Source organism: Capra hircus, chromosome 15 (genome assembly GCF_001704415.2).
Source record: "Capra hircus breed San Clemente chromosome 15, ASM170441v1, whole genome shotgun sequence".
NCBI lineage: Eukaryota > Metazoa > Chordata > Mammalia > Artiodactyla > Bovidae > Capra > Capra hircus.
The window spans coordinates 58366055-58392858 of NC_030822.1; the positions used below are offsets into that span (position 1 = coordinate 58366055).

Consider the following 26804-nt stretch of genomic DNA (forward strand, 5'->3'; position numbering starts at 1 on the left):
TTTGAAGCTTAAAGACGACACACTGAGCCTTTAACATAGCCTTTGGCCCAGAGGAGGCCCTTTTGCTGGGACCTGGCAGAGTTCCACACCAGCCCCCAACAGTGATACTAGCTTCTGATTATTGAGCTGCTTGTTGACCCCTTCATTTTGCATTTTCTACATTAATTTCACAACCACTCCAAGGAGGAGCGATTTATTGTCCCCATTTTACAGATGAGAAAACTGAGGCCCAGGGCTATGACATTGTCAAGGCCACAGTGCTTGCAGATGTTGGAAATGAAACTGAAACCCAGGTCTATCTGATTAAAAACAACCAGGCCAACCCAGCTGCTGTCCTTCAATCCTCAGGACAAAGGAAGCCCCTCCTCTTTTTTCTCTAGTCATCACTGCTTAAAAAAACCTTAATGTTGAGGACAGGGTAGGGGGAGGGTAACGCAGTGCCAGTGGGCACACAGCTCACCACCAAGGTTCTGTGCCCGTCACCGACACTGCCCTTCTGATCTACTGCTGTCCTGTGGGAGAGGAAGGTGAGGCTCTATTTGAGACACCCAGCCTTTCACTGTGGCAGGGAAACTGCCCCCCACTGCCTTCTGTGACTGTGTGGTGCACCTCTCCCCTGAGTGAGGTGCCAGCAGCTTGGGGCCTTTATTATAAATGCTGGGGGAGTGGAAGGGGGCGCTGGATGCCTGGACCTGCAGCGCCCCCACCCCACGGAAGGAAAGGAAACACAGGAAGGACAGGAGGAAGGCGGGCTGACCTGGCCCAGGGGGATGAGCCTGGAGGCTGTCTACGCTGTTCCTTGCCATGCAGAATCCAGCATGTCTGTCCTCCTCTGCCTCACTTGGTCCAGGCAGTCTAATGCTCTGGAGACCTCTAAAGTGTTTTCTGGAAAGCATCCGGGTGCCTAAGGGCAGTCAGGACTCTGAGGAAACATGGGTGAGGCTGGGACTGCATCTTCCCTCTTTGTAAGGCTGAGAGGGGTCCGAGGGGCTCCTGTGGGCTTCAGTCTGAGCCCTAATAGCCTGGTGAAGTTATCAACCCAGACGCATCCCCTGGTATAAGGAGCGGAGCCTTGGTCCTGTAGGCAGATACATCTGTGTGCATAAAGCACTGCACTTGGGTGAACTTGGGCGAATTACCCTCTCTGTGCCTGTTACTTGGGTCTGCAACATGGAAATAGTATCTAATCTCATAGAGCTGCTGTGCGGGTTAAATGAATGCATGTGGTTGGTGCTTCACACGGTGACTGGCATGGAATAGGAGTTCAGTAGTGGCTATGTTTGCATTAAAGTGGGCATCCACTCTTACCTCCTGTCCCTACCAATAGAGCCATTGTCCTCTGTGAAAAGGAGATAGCCCATTAGATCAAGGAAGGGTCCCAGAGCTCCAGCTGTCCTGGACAGGCCACAGCAGTGATGGGGACAAGGAGATGGTCTATCACTCCCCGCCCCCCGCCCCCCCCCCCCCCCCCCCCCCCACTCCGCCCCAGGCTGGCAAGAAAGGAAGTCAGCATTTATAATAAAGGAGCAGGATGGGAAGGCTGGCTTGAAGCCTGGTTTATATCCATGTTGTTTTGGGGGAGAGTGGGTGATGAGCGCTAAAGAGAAAGTTAGATTTTTAAAACACAGCTATAGAATATTGTAAACATGCACACAATTAGAAAGAATAATATAATGAACCTCAATGTATCCATCACCCAGCTTTAACCATAATCAGCTTACAGTGGATTTTGTTTCATCTGTTCCATCTCATATTATTTTCAGATGAATCCCAGGCATCATATAATTTCAACTGTAAATATCTCAAGTGTGTTTCTCTAAAAGATAAGGGCTCTAAAGTGATGAGCCGGAATGCCATTGCCAGACCTAAAACTTGTTATCAGTAACTCCTAATATCATCCAAAATGTACTCTGTAAATATTCAGTTGTCTCATGAATGTCACAAAAAGTTGGTTTCTTTTGAATCAAGATTCCAATAAGGTCCACGCGTTGCAATTGGCTGATAGGCGTTTAAGTTTCTGTTATTATTAAGGCTCTCTCCCCACCCCCAGCTTTTTCTATTGTGTCCTTGCAATTTAATTTTGGAAGAAACCATACCATTTGTTATGGTTCATTTTCCACAATCTGGATTTTGCTGATTGCATTCTTGTGGTGAAGTTTTACCCTCCATTCGTCTTTGAGATACGGACACCAAACAGCTATTTGCCTGGGAGTCCTGAAGTTATAGCTTGCTTGCCACCACACCCAACCCCCCACCCCCATTCAGAAAGGGCTTTATCCTTTGTGGAAAAGAAATGTCCCTGGTGTCCCCTGAGCCAACTTGCTGGGGCTGAAGGATGGGGGGAGTCAGGAGAGGGGCTTCCCGGCGGTCCCCAGCACATGATGGATGTGGGCTCTTATTTGGGCTGGCCTCTTTCTCTCTGTTTTTATGAACAGGGACGTCTTTTCATAAAGCAGAACAATTTTCTACCAGATAGCGAGGATTGTTTTTCATCCTTCTAGAGCAATAAGGTTCAGGATTTGTCTCCCTCTTGACTTTCAAGAGCGTGTTTTCTCAATTCTTTCCTGAAATTAAAGTAAAGGTCAAGGAGGCTGGTCTGAGGCCCGGTCCTCCTTCCTCTCCAGCTCCTGCTGGTGAGTTCAGCAGCTAAGTGGGGTCCTGCCCTCTGGACTCGGGTGACCCAGCCCGGCCCCGAGGGCGAACCGAGCTCCACTACCCAATTCTTTTCTTCTTGGGGGAAGCTTGAGGAGGAAGAGGAAGGAAAATGGAAAACAGAGCCAGCCTGTGGATTGCCTTCTGACTTTAGATTTCCTGAGCAGCTTCTGGAGGTTTTGTCCCCACAGAGTCGGGCCCCAGAGCCCCACAACCTCTGCCCTGCTTCCCGCCTGCCCTTCTGCATGTGAGCTCCCCCAGGAATCGGCACTGCTGAGCGCTGAGTTTTTTCATCAAAAGGCAGAGCAGGCAGAGAACGGTGCCGCCGCCCCCCACTCCCCACCCCCTCCCCACACTGAGTCACTCCAGCTAACAGTTAATTAATTTGTGACACTTTGACAGTTTGTGAGGAGACTTTTTTTTTTTTTACGGAGCCATCAAAATCCACAGAGACGGGGTTGTCAGGCAGAGATCCGTTCCCACGTGCGCGCCCTTCTCTCTTCGGTTAGACATAGGGACCCTGGCCCAGCCCCCGGGAGACCTGGGGCGAGGCCACGACGCCCTGACGGCCTCTGCCAGCACTTCAGGCCCAGGGACGCGCGGCCAGGCCCAGGGACGCGCGGCCAGGCCCAGGGACGCGCGGCCAGGCCCAGGGACGCGGCCAGGCCCAGGGACGCTGGCCGCTTTGGGGAGAAGCGGAACCTCAGAGGGGGTGTCCGGGAGGAAGCCTCAGAGGGGAGGAGGCTGGTTGCGTTCTGCGCTGGTCTCCTGCGTTTACTCAGAGGCCCCTTCGCCAGCTGTGGGAGCTGTGGCTGCCTCTCCCTGGTACCCCGCGCCCACTGCAGTTCCTCGGGTGCGCCGGCTCTCAGCCGCGCCCAGCCTGCCCTGGAAGGCTTTGGAGCTTCCGGCTGGTGCTCAGTGAGGGGCTGACTCCTGGCCACCGCCTTGGCAGGCTGTGACTCCTCACCCACAGGGGGCGCTAGTCTGGATGCCGCCGCCAAACCCTGAGTCCCCAGGCCTTCTGGTAGACCAGAAGCCCTCCCCTCCAGCCTCTGTGCTCCCCTTTCTACAGAATTCGAGCTATCTCCCCACCCACCTCCAGACCCACCTACACTCAACTTCAGGGGGTGTTCGCTTTCTTCTTTCAATGCTTCTTAACCCTGTGTGCTCACGGATGGCCTACACGGATGACTCCCCAACCATCTGGACATTTAACCCCAGCTACCTTGTGACTGGGACCCAGGGGCCCAGGGAGAGACCTCAAAGGAGGCTCCTGGGTACCCCTTGAGGAGAATCCAGGGGAGAAACAACAACCAGGGTAAAGACCAAGGGGCTGACTCCTTCACACCGGAGTGAGGCACTACCTCCCATGGACGCCTCTCAGACATTTAAGGCACACCTGCCATAGCCAGGCGCCGTGCTGGGAGGCGAGAAAGCCACGCTGAGTTGAGACAGGTGTGAGTCGTACACTGGTGAAGCCCACACTTTGGCAAAAACAGACACCAAATAAATAATCAGACAAGTAACAGCTTAATTCTACCCGTGATAACACCACCAAGGAGCATGTGCGCCAGGAGAGCTTGAGGCAACAGGACGGCTCTGTGCTGGAGCATCAGGGAGCCTTGCTGGGGAGGGGCTGCCCTGAAGGGTGAGAAGGAGGAGGACCTGAGCCAGGAAGGGGTCCTGAGCCTGGGTGGGAGGGCTGGGCTGAGAAGGACGGGAGACACGGCAAGTTCAGTCTCAGGCTCTGGTGAACTGATATTGAGTGAGCGAGTGTCCCAGGGTAGCTTCTGTTGGCTCTGAGATGGGAGACGATGTCTGACCATGTGTAACTCCAGGGCAGAGTGGGACCAGCTCACCAACTTTAGAGGTGGGGTAACTGAAGGCCCTCAAAGGCCCACCCTCCTGGCTCCAGCTGGGTGGGACCAGACACAGCGGGACAGCAAGAATGGGAGGATTTCCTCCAAGTTGTTGCACACACTGTAAGGAGCCCTGGGCAGCTCTCCCCACAGATAAGCCGTCTGAGTTCTGCTGCCGAGCTGCCCTGTGGGACTCTGGGTTGGGCCAGGGAACCTTGAAGGCCTGGAGGAGCACTAGGGGGTGGGGTCAGTGTGGCCTCCTCTCCCCTCAGTCCACTGCAGACAGGTTTACCCACTAAACCTTTTCCCAAACAAGGTTCCTTGTTTGTTATTGTTCAGTTGCTCAGCCACATCTAACTCTTTGCGACTGCATGGACTGCAGCACACCAAGCTTCCCTGTCCATCACCAACTCCTGGAGCTTGCTCAAACTCATGTGCATTGAGTCGGTGATGCCATCCAACCATCTTATCTTCTGTCGTCCCCTTCTCCTCCTGCCCTCAATCTTTCCCAGCATCAGGGTCTTTTCAAATGAGCCAGCTCTTCACATCAAGTGGTCAAAGTATTCAGTTTCAGCATCAGTCCTTCCAATGAATATTCAGGGTTGATTTCCTTTAGGATTGACTGGTTTGATCTCCTTGCAGTCCAAGGGATTCTCAAGAGTCTTCTCCAGCACCACCGGTCAAAAGCATTGATTCTTTGAGGCTCAGCCTTCTTTATGGCTCCTTATAGCAGTCCAGATCTGTCCCCCAACAAGCAGCATTGAGGTTCTGGGTGGAGGGAGGTAGCCACGTGGGCAGCCATGGGGAGAACCTAGGAATTTCTGGGAGCTAGACCTTGTCAGAGTCTGGGAAGGTCCCTCTCCAACAACTGCAGAAAAGCAACTGGGATTCTGCCTTCCAGCTGCTGCTGTCTGACAGACTCGCAGCCTCACCACCCAGCTCCCCTGTGCATGTGGGTCTGGGAAGCTGGGAAAGATACTCAAGGCCAGGAGAGGCTGAACCCTGGGGCAGCATTCATTCACCTGTTGCACCAGCCCCACAACCCAGTCTCCCCTATCCTCCTCCCCAGTATGCCTCTGTCTCCACTCCTCCTGCCCCCCAATTCCAAAGACTCTTCCCCACTGTCCCACCCCTCCCCCAGCTCAACAGCCTTTCTGCTCCTCAGCCTTTCCAGGTAAGACGGGACTGCACCTGTCAGCACCCCATGCCAGCCTTCCCAAGATCTGGGCGCGGAAGGCTCTCGAGGCTGCCTGGACTTGGGCCCTGGGCACCCCCTGCCCTGTGGAGGCCGCCCTCCAGGGTCAGTAAGTGAGGCCTTGTTCAGGGACCCTTCTCCTTTTTCCTTTGGAGAAGGAAGGAATGGAGTTGGGGTGGGGGCTTCTCCCCACTGCTTCCCCTCCCACCCTTTCTTCCCAGAGCTGCCCAAGTAGCTGGAGAAGTGCCCACCCCAAGTCACAGCCTGGACCTCGGTCTGGAGGCGCAGAGGGTGACCTGAGTCACTGGGGTTGTGGGGAGGAGCCCCCTTACCACTCACTCCCAATTCCCACCCAGTGCCAGCAAGCTGCTTTTGAGATGCAAATGCAAAGTGCCTCCCGCCCCCCTTCTTTTTCATTGAAATGCTTCAAGTCTCAGAAAAGAGGGAAAAATGATGTGTTTAAGACAGCAGTGTCTCACCCGCCATCGAGCCCGGTAAGGAATTGTTAAATTTTAATTAGACAATTTGACTCCTTCAAATGCCAGCCTCCCAGGGGAGGACGCACCCGGGAAACAGGTTGCCGAGCGTTCCTCACCCCTTCCTCCCAGCACGCGCCCTGGAGTTTCACTGGTGGATGGAATCCAAACCAGAGAACAGGATCCTCGCCCCTCTCCTCCCCGAAGCCTCCAGCTCTCCTCCAGGGTCCCAGCACCCTAGCAGACTGACCCTTTTGCCCTCACCCTGCCGGGCTAGGGACCAGGGCGACCACCGCCTCTCTGTCCTTTCTGAGAGGAAAATATCAGGCTGAGGTGTCAGCCTAGGACTGTGGAGCTTCAGAGAAGTTTGCCCTCTTCCGATAGACCTGTTAGAAGCTGTTTCTGTTTACAGGCTGGAAAGTGACCTGTAGCTCAGCCCTCTTCCCAGCTGCCCTGTCTGCCCAATCCCCACTCCCTGGACAGGGCGGGTCTGAGCCCGGTGGGCTGCAGGCCTGGGCTCTCTCAGTGGGCCACTTCAGCCCCAGGTGGCTGTCTGGGCTCACAGAGCACTTCTCAGCTTGGGAGTTAGCATATTTTCAAATTAGAGCACACACACAAAATGCTAACAGTCAGAAAGCAGGTAGTGTAACAGCAGAGGCCCTGGGGGCTGGACAAGCCCAGGTACACAGTCCACTTGCTCTGATCGCCCCACGCAGCTCCATCCTCCTAAACATCTCCTGAGGAAGCTCTGCTTCGGAGACTCTGAAGACAGCAGGTATCACACCAGGCTGGAGTCAGACTGGCCATTAGGGAGAACTTGACGGAGGGGTCCTGCCTGCCAACGCAGGAGACATAAGAGACGCGGGTTTGATCCCTGGGTTGGGAAGATCCTCTGAAGTAGGAAACGGCAACCCACTCCAGTATTCTTGCCCAGAGAATCCCATGGACAGAGGAGGCTGGTGGGCTACAGTCCATGGGGTCACAAAGAGTCAGACACGACTGAAGCGATGTAGCATGCGTGCACGACGGTGGGGTGCTGACCACCAGGGTGGATTATTCTGGAAGATCTTTCAGTAGGTCTTTGGCCTTCTACGAGGGGTGGGGCAGTGAGTCCTGAAGACACACGAGTGAGCTCCGGCACTCTGACAGCCAAAGGCTTGCAGGCACCCACACAGAAGGGGTCTCCCCTCGCTCCTGGCTCCCTCCACTTTCCCCCACACTAAGGCAGTTAAGGAAGAAGAGCCCAGGTTATGCCAGAGCACACCTGGAAGCCTCTGCTGATGAGGCTGGGAGTCAGGGCATGGCTGCCCCACCCCGCAGTTCCCCTCTGCTGATGAGGCTGGGGGTCAGGGCATGGTTGCCCCACCCCGCAGTTGCCCCTCTGCTGATGAGGCTGGGGGTCGGGAGCAGTTGTTGCCCCACTTTGCTGCCCAGGTGAGGATGGTATTTAGGGGAAGAGGCCATGAGCAAGGCCTGGTATCTGCATGTGTCTTTGTCAGCCCATTTGGGCTGCCTTCATGAAACACCTAGACTGGGGGGCTTCAACAAGAGAAATTACTTTCGCCGTGGTTCTGGAGGCTGGGAGCCTGAGACCAGGGGGCTAGGGTGGTCAGGCTGTGCTGAGAGCTCCTTTCCTGGCTGGTAGCTGGCTGCTCCTCACTGTGTGCTCACGTGGCAAGGAGAAAGAGAGGTCAAGCTCTCTGGTGCTTTTCCTTATAAGGGCAGCCACTCCTACCCTCAAGCCTCCTTGTTGGCTCAGAGCCTGAGAAAGAATCTTGGCAAATACTCTGCCTGCAATGCAGGAGACCTGGGTTCAATCCCTGGGTCGGGAAGATCCCTGGAGGAGGGCTTAGCAATCCACTCCAATATTTTTGCTGGGAAATCCCATGGACAGTGGAACCTGGCAGGCTACAGTCCATGGAATTGCAAAGAGTCAGACATGACTGAGCGACTAACACACACATCCCTACGCTTATGAGGACCCTTACCCCGTGACCTTCTCATGACCAAAGGCCCCATCTCCAAATAGGATCATGCTGAGGGTTAGGACTTCATAGGAGTTTTGTATGAACACAGTTCAGTCCATCGCAGTAGACTCAGATCATCCATCCCTCTCCCAGGAGACAGAACCAGATAGTTAACCACCCCCCCCAACCCCCCACCCCCGCCCCGAGAGTTTAGAATTAGCCACGACCATGCATGTGTTTGGAGTTCACTGAGTGACATTGATTGGGGACTGCGACTTGGAGCTTTTATGCATGTGGCAGGAGCCACCTGGGAGGAAGACGGAGGTGGCATGTGGAGGCTGGTGAGCAAGTCGATCATATTCTCATAATCCCAAATCAAAATGCTTGTTCTGATAAAAAAATTTTTTTTCAATAATATGCGATCTTATTTATCTGAGGTCTTTTAACTGTAAGAATAATTCTCCTTGGGTTCTGCATAAGCCCTAACTCCTTTTTTAAAAAGAGCAAGAAATGTGGGCCATCCTGGCATATCCAGGGAGCCAGCTTTGTGTGGTATTTCCCACCTATGGGAGCCCATGATCTCACCTGGCTGGCCTCACCTGGCTTCTCCAGACCCAGGGCCAGACCAGACTTACCTAGGGCTCTCGTCTCCCCCAGCAGGCACAGGCTCTACACAAATGAAGTCTGAGGGGCAGGGCAGGGGCAGGAGTTGGAGGGGTGCCTCTGGAGTGAGAAAGACCACAGCCTGGCTTCTCCTTTGTTCTATCTTCTGACGGATGCCCCTGGGAGCCCTGGGCAGAGGAAAAGAGGAAGGGCTGGGGCTGGGGCCGGAGCAGGGGGAGCCTGGGGACCAGCAGGTTTTCTTAGAAAATTCCTCCAGAGAAAATCCAGCAGAGAAATGCCTGCAGGTCACTATTTTATGCATTCTAAGATGCCGATCCTCTCCGACATTTTAAAGTCTCTGAAGTCATAATGCTCTTACGATCAATGCCATCTAAGAGCTGTATTGGAGTTTGATGGCATTTCTTCTTTCCGAGTGGAACATAAGACAACGGTGCACTTTACTTTTAATTCTGTCTTAAAACCTAGGAAATATGGCAGTCTCCAGTGAGGAGCAAGTGGGCTGGGAGAGCCGGTCCTTCCAGGCCAGCTGCTACCCCATCCCATGGGTCTTTCAGATTTATCCAGCAACCACAGTCCAGGAAAGCACTTTACCTGTTCTTTCCTTCACTCCTTCCCAAGGGCTCGACTGCTGTGTCTCAGAATTTTCTCCTCGTCTAGTGCGCACTTTCCAAGGATGAGTGGCCAGGTGTCACAGCAGGAGCCCAGCAGGTCCTCTGACCTTGATGGGCTGCATTTGGACAGCGCCTGTCACTTCATCTCTTGGGGGTCTTAAGCTTGTTGTCTGATTGCTTCTTTCTTTGGATTATTTCGCTTGGTTTGTTTTCTCAAAGGTTTGATTTTTCCATAAGGGTTTACCTGTGCCGGCCACAATGCATCACCTTACTCAATCCTCACAACAAAAACTGCTGTCCCTATTTTGCAGATGGGAAAACTGAAGCTTAGGAAAGCCAAAAAATCTGGCCAAAACCCCTGAGTTAGGAGAGCTACAGTTGTTATTCAAACCAGGTGTTCTGATCTCTAGCCCCTATGTTATAGTAGTGTGTCTCACGCCAATAAACCCCATCTGTGGGGATGGATTTCCTGATGTCCAGATCCCAGATCAGTCTGAGAGCCAGCCAGGCAGCCCCTGTGGTTAAGAGATGTCAGCCCTGATTAGGAAGGTTGCTGAGGACACAGGGGAAGTTGGAGCTCACTCTGAGCACTGGTTGATAGGGTCTACAGGTAATTAGGCATGTTCCATACTTTCCCATTTTTTTCTACAATGTAATTATGTTACATTTGTATCAGCAAAAAGCTACAAGAACAATTAAGAATAAATGTTCAATTTGAAAATTAAATGCATGAGGCCTTTCCAGCCTTTGGCAAGACTTGCTCTGTGGAGTAACCAGCATCAAAGGGAGTAAGTGTTACCCCCAGCCACCACTCCTGCCTCCCATCTCACCCATCAGTACTCACATTTGCCATCAAAATTGCACCCATAATGTACGTCTCAGCTGAAGTTCTCCCCTCTCCAGGAAGCTTTCCATGAACACCCCAGCTGTGCCCACACACACATGCTCCCTGGGACCTGAGCATCACTGTATCCCCGGTAGATCTGCATGTTGCCCTCCTCCTCTGTCTGCCTTCTGGAGACCAGCATGTACACCCATGATATTCTTGGGTTGCATCTCTCCTTTGTCACTTGTTTATCTGATGGGTTACACTAGCAGTTACATTTCAAGTGTGGAGGGGTTTTCTTCCCAGTTGGACTCACCCTTTGATTCAGTTCTGCAAACATCTGTTAAACACTTACTGCCTGCCAATCATATCATTAAAAGTCAGCAGGGAAAAACAAGATAGTATGCTTTTTGTTTATCCCACAAATAAGATGAGGCATGAGCAAGATATGGTGTAACCCTGGAGAAGCTTACACAGACACACATGCGCGCGTGCGCGCGCACACACACACACACACACACACACACACACACACAAATGAACCAAACAGACACATGAATGGATAATGTTCCAGAACAGAACCATGAAGTAATGCCTCGGGAACCCCCAGGAAGGAGGGAGATGGTCCAGCCAGGAGAACTTGGGACAGTTCTAGGACAGGAGGATTCTGGGAGGGGCTTGCTTTGAAAGATGTGTAGGACTGGCCAGTAGGTGCAAGGAAAAGAAGTTTTCCAGGTACTTTTCTGATTCGTAGAGTGAGGATGAGAACTATAAGCCTTAGAGGTTATTTTGAGGGTAAATGAGATAGTATATCTAAAAAAGAAAAAAACTTGGCAAACGATCACATCCTCTGCAGGCAGATGAAGCTGTTATCATATGTAGGGTCAGAATCATGCTGCAGAAATGAAAGTCTGGTTGGACATGGATAATGGGTGGGGTGGGAGGGAAAGGGGACTGAGAGTCCCCAGCAAATGCTGCCGGCTCTACCGAGAGAAGAACCAAAGAGGTGGGAGCAGGGCAGAGGTGCAGTCAGGATCGTGGGGGAAGGGAGTGTGTCTCTGACTTCTCAGGCCCCTGACAGTGCTCGGCACAGTGCTCTCTGCCCGGCAAGCTCGATAGATGCTGATGGAGTAAATGAACGGCCGAAGCAGCCCCTGCTGCCTGATCAATACAGACATGCAGGTCTCCTGCTGGGGGCTCCAAATGGGAAGAGGAGCCAGTGGGCTCTGCAGAGGGCAGCCTCCACGTGGCACAGTGCTTCGCTCCCTTGGAACTGGAAGACTTGTTGCAAGGGTGGCATTCCATGTCCTCCTCGTGGAATTAGGCTCCAGAGTGGTGGTGCTGGCTTGGACGTCATCTAGACTCCTCTGCTGAGAGCTGGCAGAGCAGATGTGTTAGTGACATGAAGCGGGGCAGACCCTTCTCCAGGGCTCCCCTCTGACCCATCGAGGCTGGTGTGTCCTCCTCCCTGATTTGGGTATAGTACCATGTTCAGATCAATTGGAATAAAGTGCTGGATTTCAAACCTGTTCGGGTAGCAAAACACCTGGAAGTTGTGGAGCTCTGTACCGAATGCCTTGAAGTGCTGTTCATTTAGTTCCATTGTGTGAAATAGGAACACTTTTGTTAGCAGGAGAGCCAACTGTATTATGCGTGCATTATGTTTCAATCACAACCAAAACACAGGCTGTCAAGCTCATGCATGCCTGCTGCCTCTGAGCCCCTCCACTTTCTTTTTTCAGGAAGAAGCATCTCCAAGCCTCTCAGAGCCCAGTACAGAAATCTGGAGTTATCCTCGTCTCCTTCTTTCCCGGTTTGCCTACCCCCACTCCCATCCCACATCTATCCAGTGATCAAATTCCATGAAATTGACAGGTTAGCTACTGACTCTGAACATGTCTCTCCATTTTCATCCCCGCACCATCATTCAGAGGACCAGCATTTCTTATCTGAATAAAGTCACAACCTCATTTCCTGCTCACATCCCCACTGACTGCACAGTTAGCAACTTTTCCTAAAAGCTAATCCAATGGAGTCATTCCTCTGTACCTGGACTTTCAGGGACTCCAAGCTTATAAGACCCATTCTGTCCCACGAAGAGCCCTCTGGTTTAATTTTCCCCAGCTTCTCCATCGTGCTTTACAGTTTTAGCCAAACAGAATTGATTGCTATTTGGGATCACGTTGTGTTCCCTCTGGCTGGGACGTAGCCCCTGGACTCAGTCGCCTGGCTCATTCTTCTGTCTGCTTCACCTCCGATGACGCCTCCCTCAGGAAGTCTTTTCCCTCTGAGATGGAATGCCCATTTCTCAGGGGTCTCAGTGCACAAAGGCACTCACCAGCTCTTCCTGGGGTCCCTGCAGCCTCCCAGCTGGTGACCTACCTCTCCGCTTAGCAGCACCCTTCTGTTCTCTGCAAGGCAGTCAGCCTCTTCTCTCTGAAAGACAAATTTCATTATGTGGCTCCTGCTGCCCGTGGGGTCAAGTCTAAACTCCTGGAGTGATTTATAAAGCCTTCTAGGCTCAAGCCCATTGCAGCCTCCAGTTCAACTCACTCCAAACTCTCTGCACTCCAGCTGCCCCGGATCCCCTGCTATCCCTCTCACATGGCACCCACTCTCCAGCTCCATCATTTGCTTACCTGCTTCCTATGTCTGGACCCTTCCCCTGGCTCCCAACTGTTTACCTGACTACACCCTGCAGGTGTCTGTTGAACGTCGCTTCGTCAGGAAAGCCTTCTTTTAATCCCTAAACTAGGTTGTGTCTCTCTCCTCATTCCATTTTCTAACGCCTACCACTCAGACATTTAATTGCTTGGTTAATTGGCTATTGTTCCTTGTATATTTTTTTCCTGCCTGTTTCTGGCATTATATAGAACAATGTTCAATAAGCAATTATAGAATCAAGAGGGAATGAATGCATATTTCTGTTCTTACCACTAGAAGCTAGATCTCCTCGCAGATTTGTGTGGGGCATGGGATGTGCTTAATTGTTTGTTGAATAAGTGGGTGAATAAATGATTAGCTGTTTTCAAGCTCATTGATTTTATTATACTTTAAAAAATGGTACTTTCTCATTTGTTTTACCATCAGCAAGAATCTGCTATCAGAAGAATGGCAGCAGGCTGCAATATTTCAAGAAAATTTGGGGATGCAAACTTAAAATCCTGAGGCTGGAGAATTCTCTTGTAACCTCCAGTGGTGGGTGTTAGCCCCGAGCCTCCCACGGATAGCAGCATGCTTTGGGAGGTCCTCCTGCTCACTCCCTGCGTCTGTTTCTCCTGGCCAGAGCCTGGCCACCCAGTGGCCCCGCTGCCCCCATGGATCCGCTGAACCTGTCCTGGTATGATGATGATCCAGAGAGCCGGAACTGGAGCCGGCCCTTCAATGGGTCTGAAGGGAAGGCTGACAGGCCCCACTACAACTACTATGCCATGCTGCTCACCCTGCTCATCTTCGTCATCGTCTTTGGCAACGTGCTGGTGTGTATGGCTGTGTCCCGCGAGAAGGCGCTGCAGACCACCACCAACTACCTGATCGTCAGCCTCGCTGTGGCTGACCTCCTGGTGGCCACACTGGTCATGCCCTGGGTGGTCTACCTGGAGGTAGGTCTGGGCCCCCGCAGTGCTCTGGCACCTCCCCTGGAGATGCTCCTCACTGGTTCCCATCCAGTGAGGAGTCCAGGCTCCTCACTGGTACCCCTCAAGAGTGTGCCGTCTCAGGAAGGCCCTCTCTCCACTCTGGGCTCAGTCTCACAAAAATGGGTGGATCGTCTCCTTAACAGTCCTGACTACGGGTTATACGGTGCCTACTAAGTAAATGCCAGGGGCTTCCCAGGTGGAGCTAGGGGAAAACAACCTGCCTGCCAGTGCAGAAGATGTAAGCGATGTGGGTTCAATCCCTGGGTCGGGAAGATCCCCTGGAGAAGGAAATGGCACCCCACTCCTGTATTCTTGCCTGGAGAATCCCATGCACAGAGGAGCCTGGAGGGCTGCAGTCCATGGGGTTGCACAGAGTTGGGCATAACTGAAGCGTGTGCGCACTAAGTGTCAGGCCTTGTGTTAGTCCTTCAAAGACAGCATCTCCCCACCGAATCCTCACGGCATCTTCTAGACGGTGAGCTGGATGGTCAGAGAAGTTAGGTGACTTCTCCAGCCTCACGTGGTGACTGGAGCCAGGGCCCCAGAGTCGGTTCATTAGGTCACATGGAGAATGGGAGTCATTGACGAGGAAGCCCGAGGACGGCAGAGGCTTGTGCTCCCAGGCCTGACGTCTTCAACCCTCTCCGCCTGACTTCAGAATGGGGGCTGCGGCTCCACACTCTCCTCTCTGCCTCCCCACCCCACCGTGTGTCTGGGACCTTGAGGTTGAGGTGGCTGTCAACTGCACTCCAGCTCCTTTCTTCAGGAGGGACCACGCAGTGATCCACTGCTTGGCTGGGGACGGAGCCCACCCAGCCCGAAGCCCCTGCTGTGGGCCAGGAGCTACCAGGCTCTTTACAGACCCACTCTCAGCAAATATTCCCGCTGCTCCTGCATTGATGCCATTCTTCACGCTTTAAGGAAGGGGAAACAGAAGCTGTGAGGAGTTGCCTGTCTGTATCCAGATCACGCCGCAAAGGGAGAAACCTCTGGGATTGCCAAAGTGGGGCCCTGCCTCCAGGAGGACACACTCTAGAGGTGACAGGCAGATGAGGGGGAAACTGGGGTGGGCACGGGCTGGGTGCTCTTTTCTCTTCCCAGCGTTCTGTGGTGCTGACTGGCTACATGGGAAACTGGGCAGGTATTCAGATGCCCAGGTCACTAAGATCTCTGTGTCGTGAACTTCCTGCCCTGGATGCGAGGGGAAATTACCTGTGCTGTAGAGGCAAGCCCCTGCCTGGGAGGGAAAGGCTTCCACCTTTCAAAGAAAACAAGAAACTGTTGTTGGTTGAGGTTGAGCAGAGGAGACATCCAGGAGAAGAAGCAGAGGTGGGGAGGGGAGCTTGGTCCCTCTGTCTCCATGTCCCCAGGGCCTCCTGTTGTCACGACCACAGGGAGCTCTGGGCCATCACTCCCCTGGTTTCCTCTGGCATGACCCAGACAGGTTGTAGCTTTCAAAGTGACCAGAATGTTGAGAGAACCAGCAAGAAACAAACAATAGAAACAACACAAGCTAAAAACACACAGGCACCAGGGGCCAGGCATCCGGTTCCTCCATGAGGGCATGTTCACGGGGACCCCGAGCCTCGGTCGGTCCCATGTCCCGTCTGAGGGCCTCTCCCTCTGGAACGCCTTTCTGTTTCTTGGGGGCTATTCCCCTCCTGCTCCCTTGTTAAGTGGGTTCCCAGGCCACAGACAAGTAGAAAAAAAATGATGGGTGTCTGGCCAAGCAAGCGACTTCTCCGTGATTGGTCTTCTCATCTTCATAATGGAGATCATCACAGTACTTACGTCATAAGCACTGTTTGAGAATCACGTGGGTTAATATACAGAGTACTTAGAATGGCAGCAGGCACATAGTAAGAGCGTGTGAAAGTAGCCATACAACGGTGATGAAGATGAAAGTGAAGACAGATCATCACCACCCGCCCCCCCCAAACACACACACACTGAAGGACCCTCCCCGTGTCCAGGCAAAGAGATGCCCTCTTCTAGAGGAAGGCATGCTCTACCCAGGGCTCTGGGCGTGGGTTCTGGGGCATTCAGACCTACCACCCCTACCTAGACCCTCTAAGGCAGGGCCCAACGTGTGTGTTAGGGCCCCTAGGAATCTTTAAGTCCTTCACACGATGTTAAATCCTCTGATTACATCAGCACCCGGCTAGGTGGGACTGGATGTGCAGCCTTTATTCTGCTCAGAATAAGGAAAGCACGCTGGTTTTGGCGTGAGAGGACCCAGTTCCGGTCTTTACCCTTCCACTTGACATCTGGAGAAGCTGAGAGAAGAGAGCCAGTCACCAGCCTGTGCTGTTTTGGCCTCACCGGCCTTTGAAGGGAGGGTTTGCTGGGTGCATTTTCCAGAAGAGCAGATGTAACAGACACAGATCACAGTTACTGACTTAGTCAACAGCCACGAGCATCTGCGGGGCTGGGGTCTGAGGCCCCGGCAGAACCATTACAGTGGAGTCTGATGGAGATGATAAAGCCAGTTCTGCAGATCCCAGCCTCGTGTGAGCAAGGATGTTAATGCACATTGTCAAAGGTTCCGAGGAAACAGCCCTGGAGTGGGGCTAGCAAGCCTGAGGGCCAGTCCTCCCCCTGCTACTAAGTCACCAGGAGAGCCTGGACAAACCTTTTCCCTCCCTGACCTCAAGTTAGCCCACCTGTGCAGTTAAAGTCGCTCCTTCCCCACTTTATGCTTATCTAGGGCTTGTGCTCAGTCAGCCGTGTCCAACTCTGACCACACGGACAGTAGCCCACTAAGCGCCTCTATCCATGGAATGTTCCAGGCAAGAATACTATAGGAGTGGGTTGCTATTTCCTCCTCCAGGGGATCTTCCTGCTCCAGGAATCAAACCCGTGTCTCTTGCCCCTCCTGCATTGGCAGGCAGATATTTTACCACTAACGCCACCTGGAAAGCCCTGTTTATCTAAGGACTTCTTACGTAATTGTCTCCTCTTCTGACAAACTAGATGGTCCCTTCCAAGGCAGCTCGGAAGAGAGCATAGGATGTGCTGCCCCCAAAGGCTTGCTTCAAATCCCAGCTCTGCTACACATGATCTGGGTGTACTCCAGAGCTTCACCCCTCATCCAGGAGTGGGCGTAAGCAGCGCCCTCTTGCATGAGCTTTGCTGCTGCCAAGTCGCTTCAGTCCTGTCCGACTCTGTGCGACCCCATAGACGGCAGCCCACCAGGCTCCCACCATCCCTGGGATTCTCCAGGCAAGAACACTGGAGTGGGCTGCCACTTCTTTCTCCAATGGTGAAAGTGAAGTTGCTCAGTCGTGTCCGACTCTTAGCGACCCTATGGACTACAGCCCACCAGGCTCCTCTGTCCATGGGATTTTCCAGGCAAGAGCACTGGAGTGGGCTGCCACTGCCTTAAGTTACAATAAATGAGGTAAAGTGCTCGCGGGAGATGTTCTATAAACAGTGGCTATTGACACACTTTCTTGAGCCTTTGATTCAGGAGCCCCAACCTGCGTTCTAGAGCAGCTGTTCCTGGGACATTGCAGGAAGCCCCCCTCCCACTTCTGTGCTCCGGGAAACCCTTTAGGGACAGGGGTTGAGAGCTCCCTAAAGACTTGGTCCGGATTGTTCACCGCTGTGCCCCAGAGTCTAGGACAGAGCTGGACACATAGTAAGATGCTCAGTAAGTGTCTGTTAGAAGTAAGGAAGGCAGGGAAGAGGGAAGGAAGTGAGGAGGATGGAGGAGACGACCCTGATGTCTCAGACCTAGGTTGTTAGGTGAGTGAGAGCAGCTTGGAAATACTGGTCCTGCCCTAGGAGGATGTCAAGGTGGGGCACAGAGCCAGATGTGCCTGGGACTCTCCCAGGGGTGCCTTAAATGTAGACTCTGTTGATGCCAGGGAAGCCCCTCCTATCCCATGCCCCCTACCCTGGCTGTGTGCCTGCCTGGCCAGCGCTTAGATACCCTTGCCTCACGTGAGCCCCAGAGAGGGCAGTGCCACACAAGAGGCTTCCTGTCTTCCATAAAAAGCTACAGTTTCCTCCATGCACTACGCATCACTGTCCTTATGCCTGCGAGCAGCTAAGAGGGCAGCACCGAGAATGAGCTTTGTAACTAGCCCTGCTGTGCCCCACAGAGCAGCTACTGCTCTGCTCCCATCACCAGGATGGGCTTTCCTGCCCCTCTTTCTCCAATAGGTAGCGGCCCAAGTTGTATCTCCCTGTCTTGACTCTGTCCCCAGGGATGGGGCTGCTCCAAGCTTCCACAGCTGCCAGGGTAGCCTGCTAAATGAGTGTGTGTGTCTGTATGTGTAAAGGGGAGTTGTGGGGTGGGGGTGTGCATGTGGGGTATGTGTGTGTATATCAGGGGAAAGAAGGGTGCAAAATGCTTGTGTCATAAGCTGGACTCATGGTTCTGCACTGAACAAGGGATGATTTATTACCCATCTTCCCCAGCCCATTCTGTTCTTCCTAAAGCTTCCCCCTCTTTCATTCTCCAAGTGCAGCAAGGAGTAGAAATGTCTTCACTGTTTCCTAATCACCATTGCTCTTCAGAGACACTTACTGAGTCCCAGGTCTGTGTCATACCCCATGCAGGGCACTGAAGGAGCAGCCCAGCCCACCACCCCCAGACACCTGGGCCAGGGCGAGTCCAGAAACTGAGCTGGAAGGCCTTGGATGAGTCCCCACCCTTTTCTGGGGCAGTTTCCCTATTGGTAACATGAGAGTCATAAAAGGTTTTGCAGGTGAAGGTTCAAAGCTGAAGCACTTGTATAATTTCATCATCTTCCTTCTCCCAAACTTCTTGGCACAGAGTGAGTGGCCTTATGTGTCTAGGAGGAGAGGTGACCCGGGCAAGGACCTCATTCACCCACGAGCACAACTCCCCATGGCTGCCCCTTTTCTCCCCAGGCCGGAGACCCGTTACTGAGACCCATCAGGCCTCAGCTGAGCCCGTCACCCCAGGAGACCAAGCTCTGGTGCATGGGCCAGTATCCTCTGCGGCCCACCCATTATGTTGCTTTGTCTCCAGGTGGTGGGCGAGTGGAAATTCAGCAGGATTCACTGTGACATCTTTGTCACCCTGGATGTCATGATGTGCACAGCCAGCATCCTGAACCTGTGTGCCATTAGCATCGACAGGTGAGCCCAGCCAGGGTGGGAGAGGCGACCCAGACCATCCGCCTTGTGGGCTGCCCTGCCTCTCCTGCAGGGTCAGGCTCTATCCATGATGCTGTACGGCTGGCTGTGTGCCTGAGGCCATGTGTCTGTATGCACGTGTGTGTGCACGTGTGTCTGGCTGGGAGAGGACAGACCCCATAAAGGGAGGTGTCTGTGGACAGTGATGCGGCCAAGCATCCCTGGACAGAGATTAGCACAGAAGAGAAAGTGCTCGACGCGACTGCAGGAGGCCCTATCACTTCTTCCTTACATGACCTTGGGCAGATTGTGGATGTTCTTAGAACCCGAGTTTCATTGTCTGGAAACCAAGATGATGACACCTGCCCACATGGGACTCTACCGTCAGTTGAGCCGACTTCTGTCCCGCATAGGGCACCTGGCTAAGGGGACTCAGGCTCAGCTCACTTTGCTAAGTTCTACATTTGGAGCCTTTGACTAATTTGCACACACAGTCATATGGGCTTCCAGAAGCCCTGGCTCTCTGCCCTTCACAGAATTCTTGGAAGATGAGTGGAGCTGATGTCTGAGAAGTGCTGAGTAGAGCCATGTGTGGCATCAGAAACGATTACCGTTGTTATTCTTTTCTGCTGAATGAGACCTAATCCTTGCTTTGTGGGACCCAGGTACCCATCCATCAATAAACACGTCTACCCTCCATGGGCCCAGCACAGGTGCAGCAGGTGCAGTTTCAAAGATGCAAAGACCCAGGCCATGACTGCTCAAGATACCTAAAATCCAAGCAGGGAGACTGGAGTGGTATACACAGTCTAGGATTGAATGGCAGCCTGTCAGTCATTAAGCACTTGATGAGTGTCACCAACTTCCTTGCTAAGTCCGGGACAGGAAAGGATTGATTTAGGGTAAACAGGAGGGGGACCAATATTCCATCCTCCCAAAGTGGGGTGTCTCTGTGGAGTGAGGAGTCCCTGGGCCTGTGCCCCAGACTCAGGGGCCACACCCCGCGCCCTTGCAGGTACACAGCCGTGGCCATGCCCATGCTCTACAACACACGTTACAGCTCTAAGCGCCGAGTCACGGTCATGATCGCCATCGTCTGGGTCCTGTCCTTCACCATCTCCTGCCCGATGCTCTTCGGACTCAACAACACAGGTGAGTCCTGCCTCTGTCCTCCTGGGGCTCAGTGGCCCCTGAGGGAGCTGAACCCTGGCGTGGACATGGGTGGTGGCCCACCAAGAGCCTGTTCATCACCTTAGACTGAAGCCAGGCTGAGTCTCCTGGGTCAGGGTGACTCAGGTCTCCTGGATTGTTCCTGGTGAGGTCAGAGAGGAAAAATGGCTTGGAGCACAATGGTATTGGGTGAGGAATGGGGATAATGTTTCAGGAGGATGGCTGGCAATTTTCAACTTTGTTTATTAAATTGGAGCCGACCAGACAGCCTGGCAGACTGCATGTCTGTATGTGTGTGAGCACCCAGGGTGGGAGGCTGCTGGGCCTCCATCACCCCTGATAGTGAAGCTTCAGCCCCAAGGGCTGGCCAAACTCACCTGGAGCAGAAAAGGTAGAAGAAAGGAAGAGGCTAGCCCATCGTGACCAGGTCCTGTGTGAGGCAGTCAGGAGCATCTCAGACAGAGAGGGCACAGCCGCCACGTGGGAGCCTCTGAGGGCTCGTCATGCCTCACATAATGCCTGGCACACAACGCCAGCGTGCCTCTGGAGACCATTACTGGACAGGACACAAGGAAGACTCAAAAGCATGTGGTTCAAAATCTAAGTGTCATGGGAACGTCAAGAAGCAGGAATGGGGCTAAACACGGTTGAATTAATCTGGAAAGGCCCTGGGAGACAGCACAGTCATCTCCTATATCTGGCAGGGAACTTGGAAAGCCAGTGGAACACAGGTTGAGTCCAGCAAAGAGGACCAAGTGGTCTTGTTCCTAAAATTAAAAGGTGTCAGATCCCCCCCCCCCCGCCCCGACAATACACAGGAAAGCTAAAATAATAATCTACTTTATAAAAATTGTTTTCTCCCATTATTTTTTCCAAAAAAAAAAAACCCCCGTGGCTCCACTTGTGGGCTCATGGATGACAAAATCAATGAGGAAGCAACGAGGGGTTATTAATGGAAACACTTGGAAGCAGCTTTTTGTTCATGGTTGTTTTTAATACTCTGATTGGCGCATTTGTTTACATCTAACGCTTCCAGGCCACCTTAGGCATCTAGCCTACTCTCTGTAACATTGATCCTTGGCGGCAGGGAGGCACTGTGGCCCCAGGCTGGGGGGGCGCCTCGCTGACGCACCCACCCCCGGGGCTTTCTTCCTCCTCCCCAGACCAGAATGAGTGCATCATCGCCAACCCCGCCTTCGTGGTCTACTCCTCCATCGTCTCCTTCTACGTGCCCTTCATCGTCACCCTGCTGGTCTACATCAAGATCTACATCGTCCTCCGAAGGCGGCGCAAGCGCGTCAACACCAAGCGCAGCAGCCGGGCTTTCCGGGCCAACCTGAAGGCCCCGCTCAAGGTCCCCAGACCACCCTCCCCCAATGTCTCTGCCTGACCGTGACGCGGGGGCGGGGCGGGGCGGGGGCGGGGTGGGCTGGGGTCCAAGCTGAAGGAGCCACAAGGAAGGCAGATATCAGAGCTGGGACCTCAGTGAGCAACTTGAGTCTCCAGGACGGGGAGGTGGGGAGGGGGTGGAGACCACCTGGGAGGAAACCTTTGAGCGCAGCAGCTCCTGGCACCGGCTTGCTCCTCTCCTTTGCTTTCCTTCCTCTTCCTTCGCTCACTCTAGCCTTCCATCTCCATTTCCGTCCCTCTGACGCCTTCATCCCATCTTCTTTCTTTTCCGCCATCCTCTTCTGCGCAAACCTCCTTCTGCTCACCTGCTCTCACCTGCTTCCCTCCTCTGCCCCCTTTGCATTTCCACCCTTGTGTCTTGTGACTTCTTCCTCCCCTCCCTCCCCACTCAGCCCTCCCAGAGGAAGATGGTATGTGGGCACAGAAGGAATAAGAGCTCGGGGCTTAGATACATCATGTTCAAATCCTGGCACTGCTGCTTTTTTGCTGAGTGACCTTGGGCAAGTTGCTTAACCTCTCTGAGCCTCCGTCTTCTCATCTGTTAAGTGTGAATAAGAATACCGATCTCAAAGGGTGGTCTTGAGGATTCAGCGTGAGAGGGACTGGGCATGCCCGGTAGGGTGCCAGATCCTTAGCAGCTGCCACTTAAAAGTCAGAGTCCTGTTGACCCTTCTCCGGCCCACTTCATCACTTCACAGTACCGACCTTCAACCTTGCCTCAGTTGCCTGCTCAGGCCCCACCCTCCTAATCTCTGCCTTTCTCTGAGCTCCTGTGCCCAGTCTGACTACCCTGCATTGGGTTTCTGTTCCCACCCGCCTCCCCATCATGACCCATGTGCTGGCTCACTCCACAGGGCAACTGTACTCACCCCGAGGACATGAAACTCTGCACGGTTATCATGAAGTCTAATGGGAGTTTCCCAGTGAACAGGCGGAGAGTGGTAAGTGTTCAGGTCAGGGACCCAGAGCCCGGTCTGTCTGCCTCCAGGGAAACGACCTACCATGATCCTCAGAGACCTCACCAGCTGGTCTGAGGGATAAGCCCCTCCCAAGACCCCCACTTTGCCTCAGCTGAGGCCAAGCTCACCACATACACTCATAAGTAGGCGTGGAGCAGGACAGTTCAATTAATTCTACAGGGCACAAAGAATTACCCTTAGTGCAAGGAGGTGGATGGGAGAAAGCGCTTGGCCATAGAACAATAATAACCATTAATTGAATACCTACCATCTTTCTATTTTCTCATCAAATCCTCACAGTGACCCTGAGAGGTAAGTCTTATTGATTTTATGGATCTTCATTTTACAGAAGAGGAAACAGAGGCTCAGAGAGGTTAGGTAACTCACCCGAGGCTGAATAGTTAGCAAGAGAATGAATAGCTGAACCCAGACCTAAGTGACTCTCTGAAACCCATGCCCATGTTCTTTTTACTTGCACATACTGCCTGACAGACAGGCAGGTTTGGGGGCTGGAAGCTGGGAGCTCGTGGCAGGAGGGAGAGAGCAGAGCACTCGGGGCTCACAGTGCAGTGCAGCCTGTAATTAGAGCCCAGAAACCCACAATCCCAGCAGATCCCAGGCTTTGCCCAGGGATAGTAGCACTGGGGTCCAGGCAGCAGATGTCCCTTCCACCAGCACGAGCAGAAGATGGGGACCAGGGAACACACAGAGAACTGTACACCAAGTCCAGGTCAGGTGTCTTCAACAAGCAGGGCCCCCGCTTGTCATCTGAGCAGTTGATGTTCACCTGCAAAGGCAGGACTCCACGGAACCATTTCAGGGCAAGGATCAGGGCACAGTGAGGCTGCATTCCAGAAGCTCAGGCTGAGACCCCAAAGCCTGGAATAAGGGGACATGGGGAAGGACCTGGGGAGCCGTGAAGACCTGAGGTCAAGGCCCTCCAGATCAGCCCAGCAGGGAAGATGTGGGGATAGAGGGGTTCGCCCTTCGGCACCTCCAGCAGTCTAGCAGGAGAAGTGGTGCTCACCTGTGAGAGCTGGCGCAAATGCCTCGGGTGAGCCGGGGCAGGAAGAACAGGGTGCCCTCTCTGTGGTTAGAACATGAGCTCCTGGAGAGGCAGGCACTAAATGTCAATCACTAACTCACTCTCAGCATCCAGCTGGGCTCCTGGCATTCAGCCTGGCACTCAGCAAGGGTTGTTCAGCTCCTGGAAGAGAAGTGCCTGGGCATGAAGCCCCCACAGAGTGGTGGTGGGATCCCTGAGGCTGCTTGAGGATTGCTCCAGGAAGGGGCTGGGGGTAACCTGGCTGGTGGAGGCTGCTGTGGGCCCTGGGTCCTGTACCCACACAGCCCTTGCCTCCCAGTGACCATCCCCCTTGCCTCTCTGGGGCAGAGGGACCCTGGGATGCTTGCAGGGGTCTCCAGAGGAGATAAGGGAGCCTGAGTGAGGACAGGTGAGGCCAGGTGAGGCCAAGGAGGCTAGGTGAGGCTGGGTGGCCGAGGGCTGAGAGCTTGCCTGGCTCCACCCAGTGCTCTCTGCCTCTGTGCAGGAGGCCGCCCGCCGAGCCCAGGAGCTAGAGATGGAGATGCTCTCCAGCACCAGCCCGCCCGAGAGGACCCGATACAGCCCCATCGCCCCCAGCCACCACCAGCTGACCCTCCCCGACCCATCCCACCATGGCCTCCACAGCACACCCGACAGCCCCGCCAAGCCAGAGAAGAACGGGCATGCCAAAGACCACCCCAAGATTGCCAAGATCTTTGAGATCCAGTCCATGCCCAATGGCAAAACCCGGACCTCTCTCAAGACCATGAGCCGCAGGAAGCTCTCCCAGCAGAAGGAGAAGAAGGCCACCCAGATGCTCGCCATTGTTCTTGGTGAGTCAGCCCTGGCTGCTGGCCACAGCCCTGCCCTGCCCAACCCTGGCTGGGTGACAGACCCAGCAATACAGGCCCCCTTACCTGTCATCGCTCCCTAACCAGGGCTGGTAGATCACAGGCCAAACCCAATGACATACCTGACTAGGTAGATGCTATAATTATCTCATTTTAAAGATGGGGAAACTGAGGTTCAGAGGGCTTGTGTCACTTGATTAGAGAGAATGTGTGACTTAAACTCAGGCAGCATTCTTGCCTGGAGAATCCCATGGACAGAAGAGCCTGGCGGGCTGCAGTCCATAGGGCTGCAGAGTCAGGACAGCAGTGAAGCAACTTAGCCCGCAGGCAAGCACGTGCGGATTCTAGAATCTGAACCTGACCACTGTTCCATCGTGGCTCTGAGAACCTAGTGACCCTGAGCAAGCCACTTCTCCCGATCTCCTTGTCAGCAGAGTAGACTACCTCTCAGGGTTGTTGTGGTCATGAAGTGATGTAGGGTGGTGAAAGCATTTTACCACTGCAAGTCAGTACCCTGCGGTGTTGTGAGTGCTGCTATTGTTGAGGAATCAGGAAGTTTTCCTGCCTCAACCAAGACCCAGCGGAACCAACGCTGTGAACAATTAAAGGGGCAGTGAGGAACCCCCGCAACCGCCCCCAACCCCTCCTCCCCCGAGCTAAATGAGGGTGAGACAAGGCTTTTGGGCTGCGCCTTGGTGCCTGGGCGGGGCTGCAGCAAGCGAGCCGGTCAGGTCCCCTGCCCCTCCCCCACCCCGTGCGCCCTCGGCCCCGCTCTTCCCGCCCGCCCGCCCGCGCTGGGCCCCCTGACCGCCGTCCTCTCCGGCAGGTGTGTTCATCATCTGCTGGCTGCCCTTCTTCATCACCCACATCCTGAACATACACTGTGACTGCAACATCCCGCCCGTGCTGTACAGCGCCTTCACGTGGCTGGGCTACGTCAACAGCGCCGTGAACCCCATCATCTACACCACCTTCAACATCGAGTTCCGCAAGGCCTTCCTCAAGATCCTACACTGCTGACCCTGCTGCCTACCTGCACAGCAGCCCGCCTCTCCCCTTCTCTGCCCCGCGGCCCCGCCTGGGGCCCCGGGAGCCGCGCGCAAGGGGGGCGCAGGGCAGCCTCGGCCATGTCCTTGCCCGCGGGCCCTGCAGTGTTAGCTTGGCTCCCGCCCCGCACCGTCCGCGCATCTTGGAGCGGCGGGGGGCAGCGCTAGAGGGCGAGGCGCCACGGGCGACCGGGCTCAGGGGCAGCTCACGGGGCCCCCCCGCCCACTCCCAGACCCTCGCGCCTTGGCACCAAAGACGCAGCTGCCTTCTCCGACCTTTCTCTGGGGCTCTGGGGCTCTGGGGCGCTGGGGCTCTGGGGCTGCGGGGCCAGTATTGAGGCTCGGAGGCCTGGTTTTCACAGGCCGCTCCGGAGCCGGCAGTGGGGAGGGGTGGACAGTCACAGCTCCCCAGGGCCCACACCTGAGAAGCCAGAGCTCTGGCCACGGCCGCAGGCAGTGTCAGGCCTGGGAGACCCGCGTACACCCCAGGTCTGGACGGACCCCAGAGAAGCAGAAGCCCAGACTCCTCACCCCTTCTCCCACCTGGCCTGGCAAGAGCTGCTCAGTTATGCACAGCCGTGGTCCTGATCCACCCGCTCACCGCGAGGTTTCCACGCCCCTGAGATGGAGGAGCCCCGGTCTCCAAGGGCCTGGGCGGGGGGTCCTGTGTGGACAGAACGCCCCCAGCCCAAGCCCACTTTGCTGACAGACACGGGTGCAGCCCTTCTCTTAGCAAATGCTGGGCCAGCGGGGGCTCGGGCAGAGAAGGCGGGCTCGTCACATGTCTGGGGCCGGGGTTGGCGGTATCTGGGGTCGGGGTTGGAGGTGTCTGGGGTCCTTGGCGGGGGGCCTGCCACCCTCTGCCGCAAACCACTGTCCTTTTCTCTTCCTCCCGCCTCTTCGCAGTCCCGTCCCCTTTCCCTGTTGCCTCTGCCTTAGAGGAGCCCACGGCTGAGCAGCTGCTGAGGGGAGAGGAGAAGCCTCCCCTCAGGCCCCACACTCTGTAACACCACACATGCTCCACACCAATAAAACTTTGACAGGAGTCCCCTCCAGGCTCCCTCGGGCAGGGGGTGCAGTGTCCCCTCCGTCCTCCACATCGGGTGGGGCCAGGGCCCTGTGTGTGGGGGGCTGAGAGCTGGAGAGACCCCGGGGGGGGGCCCTTGACACTGTCAGAGGGACAGGACTGGGTGCTGCTGGGGGGTGGGGAGGAGCACAGGGGCTGTGCCAGGAGGACCAGGAGAAGAGGCACGTGCCTGTGTGTGTCCCGCTCATCCCGGCCCCTCCTCCCCAGTGGACCTGAGTGCTCAGTGCTGCTGTGGGGTGGCCCTGCGCTTCAGCTGTCGGCCAGGATGGCGGGCAGAAC

The 26804-nt window shown here is 54.5% G+C and overlaps 1 protein-coding gene across 1 annotated transcript; it reads left to right on the forward strand.

Annotated features, from left to right (window-relative positions):
- On the forward strand, nucleotides 13199–26480 carry DRD2 (dopamine receptor D2). Its single transcript, XM_018059765.1, has 7 exons — nucleotides 13199–13812; nucleotides 18851–18960; nucleotides 19973–20109; nucleotides 21291–21481; nucleotides 22392–22478; nucleotides 24047–24374; nucleotides 25219–26480. The coding sequence occupies exons 1-7, from the start codon at nucleotides 13528–13530 to the stop codon at nucleotides 25410–25412; spliced, it is 1332 nt and encodes a 443-aa protein (XP_017915254.1). The 5' UTR covers nucleotides 13199–13527; the 3' UTR covers nucleotides 25413–26480.

Bases quoted from the DNA above. Each gene is read 5' to 3' on its own strand.
- DRD2 (XM_018059765.1), top strand. From the start codon at position 13,528: ATGGATCCGCTGAACCTGTCCTGGTATGATGATGATCCAGAGAGCCGG. The intron at 18,961-19,972 runs GTGAGCCCAGCC...GCGCCCTTGCAG, and splicing joins TGTGCCATTAGCATCGACAG to GTACACAGCCGTGGCCATGC. The intron at 24,375-25,218 runs GTGAGTCAGCCC...CCTCTCCGGCAG, and splicing joins GATGCTCGCCATTGTTCTTG to GTGTGTTCATCATCTGCTGG.